Genomic DNA, 19494 nt, shown 5'->3' with positions numbered 1-19494 from the left:
TAGATTAGGTAGAGTGAGTGAAGGGAGGGAAGGGGAGGGTACGTGGGGATAGGAAGGGAAGGAAGGGGAGGGCATGTACAATAAAACAGACATTATTACTTTATGTATATATGTGACTGTATGATCAATTTGATTCTACAACATGTACACTCAGAAAAAATGAGAAATTATATCCCATCTATGTATGATATATCAAAATGCATAAATGTATTCTACTATCATGTACAGTTAATTAAAATAAAAAATACACAAAAAAGTGAATTAAAAAGAAAAAAAGGTGAACTGGCCACGCACAGTGGTGCATGTTAATAATCCCAGCCAGCTAATTGAAAGTTTGAGTCAGGAAGATTTCAAGTTCAAGGCCAGTCTCAGCATCTCAGCAAGATGCTCAGCAACTCTGTGAGAACCTGTCACAAAATAAAAGGGACCAGAGATATAGCTCAGTGGTAAAATGTCCCTGAGTTCAATCCTCAATATGAAAAGAAAAAGGATTTCCTAAAATCGAGAACCACTCTATGGTATGTGAATTATATCACAATTAAAAAATATACAAGTGGGGTGGTGCAGATAATGTGATCAATCATTCTGGTTGGCCTGGAGCTGAGGTGATTACAGGAACTCAGCACTTTCAGAACTAAAAACCTGCAAAATCCCAGGCAAACCAGGACAAGTTGATCACACCTAGGTATAATTTTTTACAAATTATTTTGGGAGAATGATAGCAAAAAAGTTTGAAGATGTGAAAAGCTTTCACATCAATGCAAGATCTGAAACTCTGATGGCAAGAGGGGCTCCTTTGGGGAATTTGGTCACACCCCTCCCACCCCACCCTTTTCCTGCCTAAGGCTAAGAGACAAGGGGTCTACATAGCCCAGATGGGGCCTAGAATTCAGTGTGCATCATTAGGTGCCAGTATACTTACTCTCTGAAGGTCAGATTTGTATTTACCTTGCTCTTGTGAAGTCACCTCACACCACCCCCAACCCCCCACCCATGAGCACAAGATAAGTCCATTGGTCCAATGTGGAGAAATTTTATCCTCATAAAATTATACTCAGAACCCCAGAATCCTCTCATTTGGCCTCCCACTCCCTTGTCCTCCACTCACTTTGTTTTGATGTCTGTCCTCCAGGGACCAACTGGGCTGAATGTGTTCTCTATAACAGGGACAAGAAGAAAGCTCAATATGAAGACTCTGAAAATTAACAAACGTAGTTTGTCACAAAATAAAGCCATGGGTAGAATCTGAGATTACAGATCCAATGGAAAGAAGAGTCACGAGAGTGTCTGGTAACTCACTCCTCAGACACAGTTCTGGCAGTCACAGGAAGGCAGGGAACAGAACCTTTCACACTCCTATTTGATAAAGAAGCACCCTCTCTCTGGAGCAGTAACTAGGAAGGCTGAGTAAGGACGATCACAAGTTTGAGGTCAGCATGGACAACTTAGCAAGACCCTGTCTCGAATTTTTTTAAAGGGGTTGGAAATGTAGCTCAGTGGTAAAGTACCCCTGGGTTCGATCCCCCAAAAAAGAAGAAAAAAAAAGAAAGACCCTCTCCCAAGTATTGCTGAAGACATCTGACTGGCAGTTTGTCTGGCTATTCCTGAGGGATTCAGACCTCAAGGACTTGATGAGGCCAAAACACAGTAGGGTCATAGAAAATGTTAAAAGGCCAGCCCCTCCAGCGGACAGCACAGGGAGTTCCATGCAGCAACCACTCTCTCCAGCTCCAAACAAATAGGGTACAGGCCACGAAAGACCGCCGCTCCGGGAGAGGGCGCATGACTCCCTGGAGCCAGGGTCTGGGAAAGCTAACAACAGGTAAGGAGAACTCCATTTCCCGTAGGCCCTCGCGCGTGACTCCATTTCCCACAATACATGCTCTACTTCCGGTGCGGCCAAGGATCCGCGGACGTCTTCCGGGTTTGGGCCTGGCTCTACGGTAGAGGCGGCAGCGGCTGCGGCGGCGGCGGCGGAGGAGGAGGAGGGGTGGGAACTGGGTTACCGGCATGGACGTATCGGGGCAGGAGACCGATTGGCGGAGCGCCGCCTTCCGGCAGAAGCTGGTTAGTCAAATGTGAGTAGGGGCCGGGGCGGGGGACTGGATGGCCGGACATTCCTTTCTCGCGCGGGGGGCGAGGCCGAGGCCGAGGCTGGACCCAATTCTAGATCCCGGGCCCGGGAACCTGCGGGGTCTCCAGGGCACCTAGAGATGAAAGGTACTCACGACTTTCGTGAGCCCAAGGGCGTGGCCCTCGGTGGTTACCTCCTCTGTTGGTGGGTAAGGCTGCTTGTTAGCTTTCCAGGTCTGAACTCTGCAAACCATGGAGCCTTGGCTTATGAGTCATCGTCCTGGGTTTTCTCATTCGTCATTTGTGTGCTTTGGGTGCGGGCTTTCCCCCGCTTTGGTTCACACTGGATACGGAAAGGGAAAGAGGCAGCCTGTAGTGGTTTTACCAGGTGTTTCGTGGTTTCTCTTCCAGAAAAGCACTTCAGGATTTTTTTTTCCGGGAGGGGGGTATATGTAATATACATGGGGAGGGGAGGAAAGTGAGAGTGTGTGTGTGAGCTGTGGGCGGTAGGGACTGAGAAGCTAAGGATGACCCGTCAGAGTAGTAGGAACTTGGCCAAAGAGTGGCAGGAAGCGGCTGTCAGGAAGTGATCTTTGATTCTGGAGGAGCGGGTGAAGAACTGGAGTTGGTGTCTCCTCCCAACGGAACTCCAGTCCCTCACCACTGAGTACTTGTTTAATTTAGCAGTTTTTAACTGAGCTTACTGGAGAGTTGTGCTCACCACAGAATTGCCAGAAACACAACCACTACCCTGGGAGATGGAACTGTCAGTAGAGGAACAGTTCCTTGCAGTGCTCCCTTAGGCTGTGGGTGCTGCAGGGGCTTCTTGCAAAGTCGCAGTTAGCCGACCAGGAGCACCCTTGTGGAGTAGGTGATGAACAAACTGAGTCCTAGCAAGGCATGTACGAGTGTGAAATACTACCATTCCAAGCAGAAGATTGGGGAAATGAGAGCACTTAATTGCATAAAGGACCTTGTTGGGGCTGAGAGTTTTAGGGTTGGGGAGTAAGGAGGTCCTGGAGATAATGGATGAGATGACCCAGTGCTGTCATGTTAGTGATTGGGAGTGTTGTGCTAAGGAGTTTAGCCTGTATTTGATAAGTGGCCTACTTTGAGGTGGTGAAATGCAGGTCGTGTTGGGAAGATCCCCCGAGTCCTTGGAAATGAATCAAGGACAGAAGATAGGCCATTTAGGCTGTTTGGGGAGTTTTATTAAGCTCTTGGGGGACACACACCTGTCCTTCATCCTGTTTTCCCCTCTGCTAGATTACTGTCTATCACATTTATCTGTAAAATCATTGTGGGATGACTTAATTAGACAGGAGATTATAAAGGCCTGCTTAGGGTAGAAACTGAAAGAGGAAGACAGGATTCCAGAGAAAGGGAAGCTTGTGGACAATCCTGGATGACTAACTGGGGGTGGGATGAAACAGTGTGGAAGAAAGGAAGCTGGCTGAATGCTGGGAAACCTTAGTACTGTGGAAGAAGTGGGGACTGTAGTGATAGTGGCTCCTTGGTATCACCACAGCATAGCCTCTGGAGAGGTCTGCAGACGTTGCAGAATCATTGAACAGCATTTTATTGAAGCATTTGAGTTACTTCTAGGTGAAATCTCAAGGGATAACCCTCATCACCAGTCAGGAGAGAGGGCTGGAGAAGTGTCAGAGGGCTGGGGGAACATTGAAAAGTTTCCTTTTGCTGTTGAGATCAACCAATGGATACTTCATAATTCAGTTTCCTTGTGCTTCCAGGAGATCTGAAGTTGTTCCTTTTCCATTTGTATGGGGCACCTATTGGGGATTGAACCCTCAGAGGTGCCTTACCCCTGAGCTACATCCCCAGCCCTTTTAATTTTTAATTGAGTTAAGGGTCTTATTAAGTTAACACCCTTATTAGTAAGGGTCTTGTTAAGTTGCTGAGGCTGGCCTTGAACTTGGTTTCCTCCTGCTGCAGCCTCCTGAGTTGCTGGGATTATAGGCATGCACTACCACATCCTGCTTTTTCTTTTTCTTTTTGCCAGATTGCCTCTTGTGTATTATTTTTACACTACTGCTACAAAAAAAATTACACACATTTAGCATCTTGAAACAACACAGATTTATAATCTGGTTATTTCTGTAGGTCAGAAGTTCAGGTAAGCTTAACTGGGTCTCCTAATTAAGAGTCTTAGAAGACTAAAATCAAGATATTGTCAGTATACATTTCTTGCTGGAGGCTCTGGAATAGATTCTGCTTCCAAACCCATTCAGACTGCTGGCCAAATTCACTTCCTTGTGCTTGTAAGACTGAGATGTCCTCTTTCTTTCCTGGCTTTTTTGCCGGGGGTCAGTTTTTGTTCCTAGAGGTTGTTCCTTTTCTGTGTGGCCCCTTCCAGCAGTGGCCACTTCTGCCACATCTCTAATTTCAGCTAGAGAAAATTCTGTGCTTTTCATGGCTTAATTTAGAATTGGGTTCATTTGGGTACTCTCCTTCAAGTCTGTATCCTTTAAATACATCTTCAGGGGGGAATTTTTTACATCTGCAGAGTCCCTTTTGCCATGTAATGTAGCATATTCACAGGTTCCAGAGATTAGGGCCTGCATCCTTTGGGAGAGAGAGTATTTTAGCACAGCTGGGTATGCAGTTTCAAAGGTGTCCTTCCTAATGTGATGTGGGTGTTTTCATTTCTCAGGTTTACTTGTTGTTTTTCTTTTTTTCCTCTAGGTTTCACTTTCCTGGTGTCTTTATTCATTGTGTTCACAAGGTTGAAAAAGAATTTGCATGAGGGTATTTTACACATTTTTAATTTTAACTTTCCCCGGTGTTTATGCTGTTATTTAAGATCAGCTATTTTGGAATTTGTACTTTGAACCCAAGTGATTTATAGTGTATGAAGCAATAAAGCATAGATCTGAATGGTAAAGTGCTTGCGAAGCATATACAAAGCCCCCGGGTTCAGTCCCTAGCATCTCCAAAAAGAAAGCATAGTAAAGAACCAGGGAGGTTTCAATTGAGGGAGCTAACAAAGTATAGGCTAATCAGGCTCCCACTGAGAAGGAGGGATTTTGAGTTGAGACTGCTTAAGAGAGCTCTAATTAGACAGCCTGTGTGAGGAATCTTTTTAGTCTTAGTCCTCCTCATACTGTGTCTACCTATCTGAGCCTTTCCTGGACTGCAACCTTTCCCTTACTTTCTTTCCATCCAGTCCTTCCTCCCCCAATAGCACAGGTAAGGCTGATGTGCAGTCAAGGGGTTCATGCCACTGCCTATCAGTGACCTTTCCTTAGCATTACAATAAAACTTCAGCTGTTCCACTCTTCAAACCCCTTATCCTGGCCTAGTTTGTCTTCTCATCTTGTTCCAGACTCTTTGGTTCTTCCAATTCTTGAACATTCTAAGCTCGCTCTCCTTTTTTTTTAAAATGTGTGTGGTGGCGGGGGTGGCAGTGACTGGGAATTGAAACCAGGGATACTGTGTCACAGAGCTGTATCTCCCAGCCTTTTATTTTGAGACAGGGTCTTGCTAAGTTTCACAGGCTGGCCTCGAACTTTTGGTCCTCCTACCTCAGCCTTGTGACTAGCTGGGATTAAAAGGTGTGCATCCTGCCCCTAGTCTCTTTTTATTTATTTATCTTTAAGGGCTGGGTATTGAACCCAGTATTTTGTTCATGTTGTGCATACTAAGTATACACTCTCCTGCTGAGCTATACTCCCAGTACCTATTCATTTTTTAAACCTGTATTATCAAGAATGTAAGGTATTCATAGGTAAGATTTCTCCCCATTGATTTCATGACCAGCAGCTTCTCTGTTTCAGTATCAGATACTCAGGATCCTTTCCTAAGTGGCCCCCCGTAAAGCCTAATGTGGTTTACCCCCTCAGATAGGTCTTTTTTTTTTTTTTTTTTTTTTTGGTGCCAGGGATTGAATCCAGGGCCTTGTGCATGCAAGGCAAGCTCTCTACCAACTGAGCTATATCCCCAGCCCCTCAGATAGGCCTTAATTGCTCTTTTAGTTTCCCAAGGGACTCTAGTCCTCTGCAATTTGGAAGAGTTCAGGAGGAAGTATTTCCCTGGGGGCTGCATGAGCCACCTCTCATAGGATAGTGGCGTTCTTTACCTGAAATAGCATATGTGATGAAGGACTGGAATCCCCACTTTCTCCACTTCTTAGCCTAGTAATCTTGGGCACTACTTGATCTTTCTGGATTGTGTCCCTCATCTGTGAAAGGGTAGGAGTCCTACTCTGTCTTATAGGGATAGTGGGAGAGACAATGAAGAAATACCTCTGTGCAAGCCATTACAGAGGTTTGGGAACTCAGTGCTAAGCTCTCTGTTTCTTCCTGTGCTTTTGCAGAGGTAGGAGATTTTGTAGTCTTGAGTAGGGAAGGTGATACCTTGAGCCTGGTTAGGGGACTCAATGACACTTAAAGGAGCCTGTAGGGACAGCATAGTTGGAAAACTGTTGTAGGTTCAGATTGGCTCTTCATTGACCACGCATTCTTCCTGAAGAGACCTCAGGAGAAGTGACCTTTAGAGACCCCTGAACTGGCCTTCTTGAGGGATTATTGGGTTAATGCTAGTAGTGGGTCTTTGGTCTGCAGGCTATAGTGACTAGTGCAGTGCCTAACACAGAGTAGGTTCACAGAAAGTATGTAAGCAGTGAGTGAATGAAAGGACTTCATCAGTCATTTCCCCAGTTCTTTTAAATTTTCCTGGACTGGGGCTGTGGCTCATTGGTAGAGCACTTGCCTAGCACATGCGAGGCACTGGGTTCGATCCTCAGCACCACATAAAAATAAACAAATAAAATAAAGATTTGTGTCCAACTTCAACTAAAATATATATATATTAAATTTTCCTGCCATCTTACTCTTTTTTTTTTTAATTTTTATTGTTGGTTGTTCAAAACATTACATAGTTCTTGATATATCATATTTCACACTTTGATTCAAGTGGGTTATGAACTCCCATTTTTACCCCGTATACAGATTGCAGAATCACATCAGTTTCACATCCATTGATTTACATATTGCCATACTAGTGTGCCATCTTACTCTTGAGGCTTTTATTCCTCTCCATAGCAGATTGTTTTGGGGACTGAACAGAATGAAGAGGGGAGGAAACACAGTGAAGGGGGCTCTGTATTGGGGCTGGTGAAGTGCCAGGAAGGGTTCAGGAGAGCATGGGTAAGCCAAGGGCAAACAGGTCAGCTACCTCTTCCAGTAAAGCATCAAGGGAAATAATGATCTGTAGGTTTTGCACCTAGGATATATGGAGAGTTTGGCCTGGAACACAAGCAGAAAGTCAAGTACTCTTTAGTGAGAAGGAACAAAACAAGGATCAAAGAAAACAAGCAAAGGAACAGCAACTTTCAAGGGTCTGGGGGCAGGGGGTGTTCAAAAGTATGGGGAGTATACCCTTAAACTTGGAGGTCCAGATCCTACTTGTGGGTCAGAAGCCAACAGGTTTTAGTGGGACTTTTTCCTGTGGCTATTCCCAGTTGGGCCTCCCAATATCCCTATGCCAGTCTGGCCTTTATTTTCCAGTGGGAAGGCCACTGAGTCACTCTGCCTTCTTCATGGTCTTTGGTGGTTTAAGGGAGTATGCTGGCTTATAGCTGTTTGTGTACAACCCATTGCTAGATATCTTCTCTCGGAAGCCAGGAGCTTTATTCCTCTGATTACCTCTATAGGGCCAGGGCCCTAATAGCGCTGCTTCCAGTGGGCAATCAGGAAGTGATTGTTAAACTTCTAGACTAGTAGTGACATGATTGAAGGAAAGTAAGCTCTCATTCCTGAGCCCTTCTGCTCAGGAGTTAGGGGCTTTCTCAGCAAAAGCACTAGCAGCTGAAATGCAGGGATGTGTTGTGCTAAGCCCTGTGGCATGAGTTGACATATGTGACTCATCATTTATAAGATAAGAGAAGAAGCCACTGCTTCTTGTAATTGCTCTGAATGTTACAAATGAATGCTTATAGGACTATAGCAAGAAAAGAGAGGCAAACTACCTTTTAATCTTAGAAAGAGAGGTTGTGTCCATCTGAAGGGCTGGCGGGAGGAACAGATTGAAATTAACCAGAGCCACATGTACTGGGGAACTCTGACAGAGGAGCCTATTGTGGGGTGGACTTCCTGTTTATAATTTTAGCAACTCTCCATGGGTTTTTGTACCCCACAAAGTGGGAAAAGGGGCCTAGCCACATGTTTAAGGCAGCCCCTGAGCTCCTTTTGTAAATGACCCCACCTACCTACCATAACTGTGTGTCTTTAAATCCATTCCTGACCATAGGTCTTTGATCTGTTACTACTGTTTGTGACTATATGGCTGTGGCTAGGTGAAAATCCATGCTGGGCATTGTGAGATCAGGAGGTCCATAACCATATGATTATTTACCTGCCAGTGTCATGGTAGGGCCAGGGGGTACCTTCCCCCATTAAATTGTTCCTTTGAACAGTTATTATGGTTATATATTAAGGAAAAATTGTAAAGAATTCTAATGAGTTTTTAAAAATTCAAGGTGAAAAATTAAAATCATAAAACCAAGTAGAATTGTCTATATACCCACCACTCAGCTTCTGAAAGTTACCAACTCTTGTTTCTCCTATTTGCCCTCCCTCCAGTTGTTTTGATGCTTTGGATGTTTTAGTAGTTGTCTCTTGCCTGTAGGTTTGATTTTGAGTCTCCATTCCTCCTCCAGGGTCTGCACCTGCCTACTCCATCCCCACCCCTTGCTGCATCCTACCAGGCTGATGTGGTTCCTCAGATGAGCATATCTCTTACCCCCGGCTGTTCTGCATCCAGTTTGTTCTCCTCCTAGGAGTCTGGTCCTCCCCACACTCCACTCTCTGCTCTACTCAAATGCTAGGTGAAGAGATACTCATTTGCACTTGCATTGTTTGAAGGCTTGTCTTCCACTAGTCTGAACTCCTTAGGGCAGGTACAGGATGAATGTTTTTGGAATTAGTATCAATTCCTGTTACCATGAGTACGTAACACAGGATTTTTGGATCCATCCACAGCAGGTTTCCTGAGCATCAGCATGAGCCTTTTTGGGTGTTGGGGTAATGGGGAGCTCACCTCCTGAGTCATTCATCTAGAGATGGCAGTAACTTTGTATCGAGATGCAGGTAAACCAACAAAATTAATTGGACACATATAAATTAGGATCTTTTTTTTGGAAAACCCTTTAGTAGTGACCTTAAAGGTCCATTTCCTAAGGCATTTCCACCAGGAATGTTATCTAGGAGTGTTCATAGCTTGATGGTGATGAGAATGTAGTGATCATTGCTTCATCATCATCTAAGAGGGACATTTGAAACAAAGAGGGAGGGAGCTTGGTTAGCACTGTTGTAGCTGCAGATGATGGTTTCCGTGCTGCTGGTGGTAATGACATGGGAGCCCTCCATAATGTGTAAATATCAACAATAACCTATCACCAAGCACGAAGTGTGATATAAGCTGAGTTTTTTAAAATGAGCATCATCAGCTGATGATGAGTGATTTTAATTTTCCTTGTAATTTTCAGTATGTATATGTGCAAAAGTATTTATTTTGGGGGTACCAGGGATTGAACTCAGGTGCACTTGACCCCTGAGCTGCATCCCCAGTTCAATATTGTATTTTATTTAAAGATAGGGTCTACTGAGTTGTTTAGTACCTCAGTTTCGCTGAGGCTGGCTTTGATCCTCTTGTCTCAGCCTCCTGAGCTGCTGGGCATTCAGGCATGTGACACCACACCCATCCCAAAGTATTTTTGCCAAGAAAGAACTTATGTTCCTTTTGTAATTGAAAATATGTTGACATGATGGACTCCATGCTAGGGTGGCCACAATTAGCAATGTGATGTGGAAAGTCACTGTATGCTTTGCATTCAACCTAGGTAACCTCCCTCACCTAGGCTCTCAGTTTCAGACCAATTCTACTTTGTCTGCCCCTGCAAAGGAGTTTGAGGCCCTTTCCCTTTCATTCATAAACTGTCCTTCCAACTAATCCTATCATGCTGGCACAAGAATCCTGTATCACACTGTGCCTTCCTGGACCCCATTGTGGCAAGCTCACCTCATCTCCTGTGGAATCTCTCTTCCCTTGTCAAGTTTTAACCTTGGCCTCACCCCCTCTTGATGATCCCCGAGGCTCACCTCACAGTGTTTCCTACTACCTCAGTTTACAGAGTTCTTATCAGGTGCCTTCTGACATGAAATTCACATATTTAAATTTTTTTGTGAATTTGTGCTATTTTTACAGTTATTGCAGTGCTGGCTTCTCCTATAACCTACCAAGGTTGGGGCCATTAGTGCTACTTAACTCTGATCACTTCTAATTTTGACCACCCCCCCCTTTTTTTTTGGTACTGGGATTGAACTCAGATGCATTCAACCACTGAGCCACATCTCCAGCTCTATTTTGTATGTTATTTAGAGACGGGGTCTTACTGAGTTGCTTAGCACCTCGCTGTTGCTGAGGCTGCCTTTGAACTCGTGATCCTCCTGTCTCAGCCTCCCAAGAGGCTGGGTTTACAGGTGTGCATCACTGCCTGCGGCTTGATCTCTTTTTTCATTGAGATATTTATTATTTTTATTTTTGGACCCTGGGATGCTTTACAACTGAGCTATATCCCTAGCCCTTTTTATTTTCTATTTCTGGACAGGCTAAGTTGTCCAGGCTGGCCTCAAATTTGTAATCCTCCTGCCTCAGCCTCCCAAACACTGAGATTGCAGATGTGCTCCACCTGATAGGTTTAGACATTGATTTAAAGACAGAGGAGAGTAGGGGCTTTTTCTAGGTGATTCTATTTAATAGATAAGCAAAATGAATACCTAATTCTGGAGAATAAAAGGAAATAAAATAAGAACCAAGTCTTGTTTAATCATCTCTAAACCACTGCTCCATCAGGGAGATGCTTACCTCAACTTCCATAACGAATCTGTGTCTCGGATGTGGGACTGTTAATAAAGACCCTATATTGAATGAATTAAGTATCTTAAGGTGAAATAACTGTTATTTAGGGTAGTGAGTCTTTGGAAGAGATACCTAACCTTTTCTCTAAGCCCCACATCTCCATTTTGAACTTTTTATTTTGAGACTGTTTCAAATATAGGGAGAGTTGTAAGGATGGTAAAAACCTTGACTGTGCCTTTCCCCAGGTTTCTGCCTCATTCTCATTTATGCCATTTTCCTATGCTTCTGTGAATGCTGTCTTGCTCCCTGGGACCTCCTTTGGTCCCTGCTTCCTGTTAGCCCTTGGCCCCACAAGCTTCTTTTCACTTGCTGCCTGAGAATGTGCCCAAGGGGGTAGGGGTGGGGCAAGTAGGGAGATAGAGTGAAGTGTGACTGGGCTGTAGGGCACCTTTTGAGCTGTACCCCTTATATTTGGTCTGGGAGAAGAATCAGCAGGGCAACATGGGAGGGGCTTCTGGGCCAAGTGCTGGAAAACTAGAAAGACCTCCACCTCCAGGGTACTGCTTTTTGCAGCCTGTTTCCCTTGCTTCTTCCTGTGTCAGCTGGGCTCTGGGGATGGGCTGGGCAGTGCTTGTTGGTTGAGAAATGACTTGTCCCTTCTTCCCTCCTGCCCTTCTGTTCTGCTTTTCTCTCTTTGCAGCTTCCTTTCAGTCCTCCTTATCAGAGATGACCTTTGAAAAAGGGATCTGCTTGCTGTGTGGGATCGATCCCCTCTTGTGAAGTAGAAAGAACTCAGGGTTTGCCTTCAGAAGCCCTGATGGGTCACCAGAAGCCCTTACATATTGACAGTTTGCTTTGATTCATACAACAGAGAAGTCCTTGCCAAGTGCCCTGTGGTAGGAATTCAGGCAAAAGAGGCCATTCAGGTCCCAACTGAAGGATGGAGTAGAGTCCTGGGACCCATGGCTCAGCAGCTCTTCCTTATTTCAGGTAGTACTTATATTGACGTATAACATACCTACTACAGTGAATGACACAAAGACTCCAATCTTCTGATAACATATCACATTTGTCCATGTTGCGAGCCACTGCCCAGATCTGCACTTTGGACAGGCCCTTGCATACAGCCAGGGCAAATCCAGACCCACTCCTCTGACTTTGTTAGCCAGGGAGACCTTTGACTTATTCTTTTTTTTTTTTAATATTTATTTTTTAGTTATAGGTGGACATAATATCTTTATTTTATTTTTATGTGGTGCTGAGGATCGAATCCAGCGCCTCACACATGGTGGGTGAGTGCTCTACCCCTGAGCCACAACCCCAGCCCTTTGACTTATTCTTAAACTTCCTGTCATCAGCATCACATCAGGTGATCTTGGGTCTGACCTCTTTCATGCAGCATCATATTTGTGAAATTCAGCAGGGTTTTTTTTGGGGGGGGGGGGTTCTTTTTTTCTTTTCTTTCCCTTTTTTTTTTTTTTTTTAAATTATTTATTTTTTAGTTTTCGGCGGACACAACATCTCTGTTTGTATGTGGTGCTGAGGATCGAACCTGGGCCGCACGCATGCGAGGCGAACACGCTACCGCTTGAGCCACATCCCCAGCCCTCCCTTTTTTTTTTTTGTACTAAGGATTGAACCCAGCGGTGCTGTATCACTGAGCTATATACCCAGTATTGTGACAGGGGTCTTGCAAAGTTGCTGAGGGGCTTACTGATTTGCTGAGAATTGCCTTGAATTTGTGGTCCTCCTCCTTCAGCTTCCTGAGTCTCTGGGATTACAGGCATGCACCACCATGCCTGACTTTATTCTTAATTTACATTGGAGTTAGTTCCAGTTGTTGGCTGCATGAAGGCAGCACCAAGAATGGCACCAGTGTTGTCTTCTGCTGGAAGACATGCACTTAATTCTCTGGGCTGTGCATGTTGGGGCAAGGGTGGGGTGGGAGGATAGGTCAGGAGTATGTGGCCTTTGGCATATTTACAGAACAGTTTCCCCAAGTGGTGGCAGTGTACATTCTCAGCAGTGTGGGAGAATTCTACTTGCTTGACATTTGTGCCTGCACACTTGTTGATTTTGAATACACATTCAATTTTGAGACCTCCTGGGTGCAAGTGACAATAGAATTGGAAAGGATGGTTTAGGAGAGAGAGTCTGTAAGGGAAGGGGTGGTAGGATTTGGTGTTTATGAGTATGTACATGTGTGGGTGTGCATGCGTGCACAAGCTTGCAAGAGAGAGGGAGACACAGGAATGCACCCCTACAGGGAAGGAGGCCTGCTCCTTTACTGATTCTGAGAGGTGGTACAACGTGATGATGTTGGAAGTAGTGCTCACCCATTTAAGAAGAAATGACAGTGGGAGGTGCAGCATCCAAGCCTGAAAGAGCAGTCCTCTGAAGGAGCAAGTGGGGGTGGACTTTCCTGGAGGCTGGGTTGAAGCCCATCTGTCCAGCTGGAGTGGGCAGGGCAGAGGCCCCTGGAGGAAGGTTGCAGCAGGCAGAGCAGATGTGGAGAATTGTGAAGTGAGAGGATGGGCACAGTGCAGTCTGGAAGAAGCTGCTCAGCAGTCACAGCAGCCTTGGCCCTGTTTGTCCCTCCTGTTTTGGTCAGTACATTCAGGACTTTGGGTGTAGTATTTTATTTCTTTCCAGATAACATTGTAGAGGATTGAAAAACAGGAAGGTGTTTTCCATAATCTCTCCACCCAGACATGGCCATTACTGGCATTTGATGTATTTCCTTCAGCCCTGTGTGTACATGTAACTTTATATAAGTATGTAGATATATAGATATAGATATAGATAGATATATATGTATTTTTTAAGTAGAACTAGGCTATTGAGTCCAGTTTTGACTGCTTGTGTCCTTTCCCTGAGGGGGCTGTGCCTGGTGTGTTCACAAGAGCTGTGGACCATGCACAGCCATCCCATGGGCTAGAGATAAGCATTTGGCTTACTACTTTTGGGGGGGGGGGTAGTTACATCATGGACATTAAAAAAAAAATTCCAGAAGTAGAGATAATAGAAAATTGGTTTCCCAAATTCTTTGAGAGGTAGTAACATTTGGCTAGTGTTGTTTCACCCTCCCTGCCCTATCCTTTCCTGGACTTGTGGTTCTCTTACTTCAGCTTTCAATTTTAAGTTGCATCCCAGATACCATATGATTTCAGCTGTATGTGCTTGAGTGCAGATCTCTAAAAAATAGGCCTCCTGCCCCATACCATAAAACTGTGTGGGATAAGCATTTTTATACATCTTGGGTTGCAGAGCATATATATCTCTTGCCATGTGGTTGTCTGATGGCAAGTGAGGTGTGCTGGAACTGGGGCAGCACCAGGCTAGCACCAGGACAGGGATCACAAGACCTCTCTCTTGGTTCCTTTGAGGAACCAACAAATAGGATTAAATGTCAGAAGTCTTCTGACCCAGCTCGAATAAGAACATGCCATTCAAAAGGCAACAGTCTCTTCTTTAGGCTAGTTCTTTCATTGATCTCATTCATCCAGAGTACTTGGGAGAAGTACTTGGGAGGAGTTTGAAGGGGAAGTATTATAGTCTGATATTGGTATGATTAGAAAAGTTCTCTCTGCAAGACCAAAATTCCCATTCTTACACATAGAAGGATATTTAAATTATGAAATACATTTTTTTAAAATTATTTTTATATATTTATATGCAGTGCTGAGAATCGAACCCAGGGCCTCACACATGCTAGGCAGGCGCTCTACCGCTGAGCCACAATGCCATTCCTACACACACATACACACATATTTATTTAGTTGTAGTTGGACACAATACCTTTATTTTTATGTGGTGCTGAGGATCGAATCTAGTTCCTCTCACATGCTAGGCGAGTGCTCTACTGCTGAGGCACAACCCCAGCCCCCCCACATATAGTTTTATCTTGTGAAAAGCACTTGTATTTCCTCACCCTCCACCCGCCACCCAGTTTTTTTTTTTTTTTTTAAGAGAGAGGGAATTTTAATATTTATTTTTTAGTTTTCTGCGGACACAACATCTTTGTTTGTATGTGTGTATGTGGTGCTGAGGATCGAACCTGGGCCACACGCATGCCAGGCGAGCGATCTACCACTTGAGCCACATCCCCAGCCACCCCCCGCCCAGTTTTAAGGCATGAACCCAGACATGGCCATTGCTAAATCATGGAAGTTGGCCTTGAACTTGCAATTTTGTCTTAGCCTCCTGAGTTGCTGGGATTATAGGCTTATGCCACCATGCCCAGCAACACTTGTGTTTCTTCAAAAAGTCAAGGAATTGAATTGCAGATGTTTGCTAACAAAGGGGAGGAAGAAGTTGTGGTCTGTTTTATATAGTTTGGCTGCCATACCCATCTACCTGTGTGGTCCAGAGGCTGTCTTTGCTTTGGTTACAGTTGGTGACCAAACAATTGGTGTTTCAGCATTTCGACCTCACAGGTGAAACCACCTGGGCATTGAGGTGGTAAATTGGCTATAGGATCAGGAGAAGGCTAAGGGTAGCACATGATGCTTCTATATAGCTCTCTGGATATTCAGTAAAGGTCAGAAGACTGGATGAGAACCAAATAAAGTGCAAATAAAGGACAGAGAAGGAACTTTTCTATCAGGATGTGATGAAGCATTGGAGCTGCAGCCAGAAGGCACCTCTCAAGTGTGTGGATGGTGCATTGGCCTTTATCCCTATGAACTCCTACTCTCTGATTGTGCAGTCACTTGAATAACTGATGGAGAAGAAGCTTTGTATTTCTATTCTTTCAGTGTTGGTGGAAACAGGAAGGCTTAGAAAGGTGAATCACACTTTTTTTTTTTTTTTTTAAATCCTGGGGATTGAACCCAGGGGTGTTTTATTCCATCAGTCAGTCCTGAAATAGGATCTCACTCAGTTATGTAGGGCCTTGCTAAGCTACTGAGGCTGGATTTCAATTTGTGATCCTCCTACCTCAGCCTCCTAAGTTTCCTAAGGATTACAGGCATGAGCTACCATGCCCTTTCTTAATAATAGCTATCATCCATTTATTATTTCTCTTAGCACACTTTTTTCCTCTTAAGAACAAAAAGGTATTATAGTTCACATTTGCTCAGGTCAAACAAATTCTGAAATTTGGGGACTCCAGCTTGAGCTCCTGGGGTCCCTATCTCTGTGGCACACTTTTTTATGTACATTGTGTCATTTAATTTTTACTTACCATAGATTTTGTCAAAGTAATATATGCATGTAAGTTGCAAAATTCAAGAAATAAAAGACTTTTATAAGACACTGCAGTTGTTCCTTACTCAGTGAATCCTCCCCAGAGACAATGACCACCTTTGACTCTTGCTGTTTCTTCTGGCATATGCCCTTGATTTTCAGTAATATGCACATGCTGCTACCTTGACATCACTTTTATGAATGTTATGAATTATCTGTTGTTGATTTGCACTGTATTCCCTATACACTGCTATTATCTCTGCTTCTCCTCCCTCATCCTCCCACTATTTTACTTTCTGGGTAAATCAGTAATGAATGTTCACATTTTATGCCTACACAAATGATACAGCTGAGCATAGTGGCATTCTGCAGTTGATCATTTCCCACTTCCCCAAGGGGGAAAAATGTATTTTAAAAACTGCCCAGTTTTAGCTGGGAGTGGTGGTGCACTCCTTGTAATTCCAGTGTCTTTGGGACTGAGGCAGGATGATTGCAAATTCAAGCCAACCTGGGCAATTTGGAGCCTGTTTTAAAATAAAATGTAAAGGACTGGGAGTGTAGCTTGCTGATAGAGTGGTTGCCTTGTCTGTGTGAGACCCCAAGTTCAAGCTTCAGTAACACACACACACACACACACACCCCCCTAATCTGTGAATGTCATGTTAGCATGCATCAATGAGGATTCTGTAAACTCTGAGAGTAGGAACCACCATGGTTTCAATCCCTAGTATTGCAAAAAAAAAAAAAAAAATAGAAATAAACCTGCCCAGTTTTCTGTGTGCCTGTTGCTAATTCTTCTGATATCTTTCAGTTGCTTCTCAGCACAGTTCTCCCCAGGCTCTATATGATGAGCTCTATGTCAGTTACAGTTCTTTCCCAAAACCTCCTTTCTGGAGCCATTCAGGTAATGGCCACAGGTATGATGAGGACAGTTCTCATTGGTCTTATCTCTCCATTTGCACAGCTCCAGCCTGTGGTTTATGTGTGTTTTGTTTCTTGTTTCTTATATTCTGTGTCTCATTCTTGGTGGTTCCCTTTCTTATTCTTCTGGTTTCCTGGAAAAATGCTCATGGGAGTTAACTTTCCAGAGACCATGCCAGTTTGGGTGCATTTTGACTTCTCAGTGGGGCATTCTTCCTGGAAGATTTAATTACCTTCTTTCTTTTCTTTCCTTTTTGGAGGTGCAACTTCTCTGTGTTTCCCAGGCTGGCATCAAATTCTTAGGCTCAGGTGATCCTCAGCCTCCCAAGTAGCTGCAGTTAGAAGCATGCACCACTAGTACACCCAGTGTGCTGGAGAATTTAGATGCGTGTTCCACTGCTATGCCAGCTGAGTTCTTCACCTTAAGGGTCTGTGGTGCTGAGCCTCAGGATGATCTACCATGTTCCCCAAACTTAAGTGCTGCCCTTTGGGGGAAGTTCCTCTGAGACATTTTAGGGGAATCTAATTCTTTTCACTTTTTAGGCTGACTCTAATGTGTGAATGTTGGCTCTTTGGGCTGCCTTTTCCTTTTCTTTTATCTATTTCTTTGTCTTTGAGCTCTGCTCTCTTGCTAATTTCCTCCAAATTATCTCTAACTTTTCCCTTTTTATAGGATTCTTTCTTTTTTAGTGAATGCAGCACAATCTTATCTCTATTTCTACATTTTATTTTTTCTGCTGAGTTTTTTTTAAATATTTTTTTTTTAGTTATTGAGAGAACTTTATTTTTTTATTTTTTTATATGTGGTGCTGAGAATTGAACCCAGTGCCTCACATGCCACATGCCAGGCAAGTGCGCTACTGCTGAGCCACAGCCTCAGCCCCTCTTCTGAGTTTCTTTTACCTCCTATTTACTCTCTTCTTCTGGTGTTTTTATCTGCGTGTTAGGGCATCCACTAGCTCCTGGTTGACATTGCACTCTTAAGAGGTGTACTCCAAGGCTGAGGCCAAGTGGTCTCTCAGCAGGTGAAGCTTGTTAACTGAAGTTTTGCTAGAGGCTCATCTGGGTACAGGTTATATCTGAGTCCTTCCTCCAGGGCATGGTCTTCCAGACACAGGGGAAGGGCTGGTTGGAAGGCAGATCTGTGTTGTTAGTGTGGATTAGGTCACTGAGTCAGCCCTCTCTGTATCCTAACTGCCTTCTCAACTGGGTAGACTGATCTCCCTCTCCAGTTTATGCTTTTCCAGAGAGTAAACTTCCAGTGGTCTCCTGATGGATTGGTTACACATGGTGTGAAGTGGGAAGGGAGTGCAGGAATAGCACATAAGGAAATTGGATTGCCAGAGCCACTGTCTCAAATGCCAGGGCTGGACTTGAGCAGCTGAAAACACTGAATATTAGAGACACCTTTCCCTTATTTCTCCTATTGATCAGTGGTATAAAGGTGGTAGACATCTTTTTTACTATGGCAAAATCTTTTTTCCTTTATGGGGTCTACTTCTGGTGACATGGCTAGGAAAACCTTCATCATCCTGATATTATATAACTTCCTCTGTTGTCTTCTAGAATACCTTATGATTTGAGGTTTTAAATACATGGGGTGAAGGATCCCATGTGCAAGAGCCAGGCTTCTGTTTTGTGTGAGGAAACAGACTGTCTTCATATACAGGTGGCAATTTACCAGCTGGCCACTTTAATGGGGTGAGGTGGGACTGGCAGAAATTCCTCCTGTACCACCAGAGGTCATTGACTCACGAGTGTTGTAGTTCTTAGAATTAAAAGAAACCCACAGAGGTTTCCTTTGGGAAGAACATAGCATCTTTCACACAAATGGATGGGAGAAAGCCTCCTGTTCTAAGGTCAGGCAGGTAAGTCTGTGATCCAGGAAAAACAGAATCTTCTTGTGTTATGTACTCGAGGAGACCAGACCAGTAGACGCTCTTGGGAATTCATGCTTCCCTTCAGTAGTGGGGAAGAAGGTCAACCAGGGAAAGGGACCCAGCAGTGCCAGGGGCAGTAGTGGAGAAAGTAGGATCGAAGAGGCCTCATGAGAAGTGAAAGAGCCCCTCATTGGGAACTGGAACCCTCGGAGCGGAGTTTGAAAGAAAAAATCAAGGATCAGGGAGCAGGGGCAAGGGGAAGCCAGCTATCATTGTACCTGTGGGAACGCCCTTCCCTCCAGTTGCTGTGGAGCTGGCATTGTGATTTTATGTGCCAGGTGACTCAGAGTACCAGTAGGGGAGCAACCCTGCCCAAGGGAGCCACAGGTACTTGCTAGTTCCTCACCACCTGGAAAGGAGCAACACCAAATCTGTGCAGCGGCTCTGTTTTGGAATGTTGTCTTACTATACCATCTAGCAGGTTGTTTTCTGACTTCTTTCTTTCTTTCTTTTTTTTTTTTTTTTAGTTGAAGATGAACACAATGCCTTTATTTTA

The 19494-nt window shown here is 44.2% G+C and overlaps 1 protein-coding gene across 10 annotated transcripts in view; it reads left to right on the top strand.

The window, feature by feature from the left end:
• Med15 (mediator complex subunit 15) overlaps positions 1-19494 on the top strand; it is a 90672-nt gene that overhangs the window by 17932 nt on the left and 53246 nt on the right. For 7 of the 10 annotated variants that reach the window (XM_048785105.1, XM_048785107.1, XM_015500381.2 and 4 more), the window contains exon 2: positions 1991-2078. In XM_048785105.1, the coding sequence (XP_048641062.1) occupies positions 2011-2078 (68 nt within the window). In that variant the 5' untranslated portion in view covers positions 1991-2010. Of the gene's footprint in view, positions 1-1990; positions 2079-2202; positions 2221-19494 lie in introns of those variants that run through there. The other 3 variants (XM_048785109.1, XM_048785110.1, XM_048785103.1) reach the window with 3 other exon arrangements.

Source organism: Marmota marmota, unplaced genomic scaffold, assembly GCF_001458135.2.
Source record: "Marmota marmota marmota unplaced genomic scaffold, marMar, whole genome shotgun sequence".
In the NCBI taxonomy this organism is placed as follows: domain Eukaryota; kingdom Metazoa; phylum Chordata; class Mammalia; order Rodentia; family Sciuridae; genus Marmota; species Marmota marmota.
The sequence above is the reverse complement of the archived record's forward strand: the minus strand, read 5'-3'. Positions and strand labels throughout refer to the sequence as shown.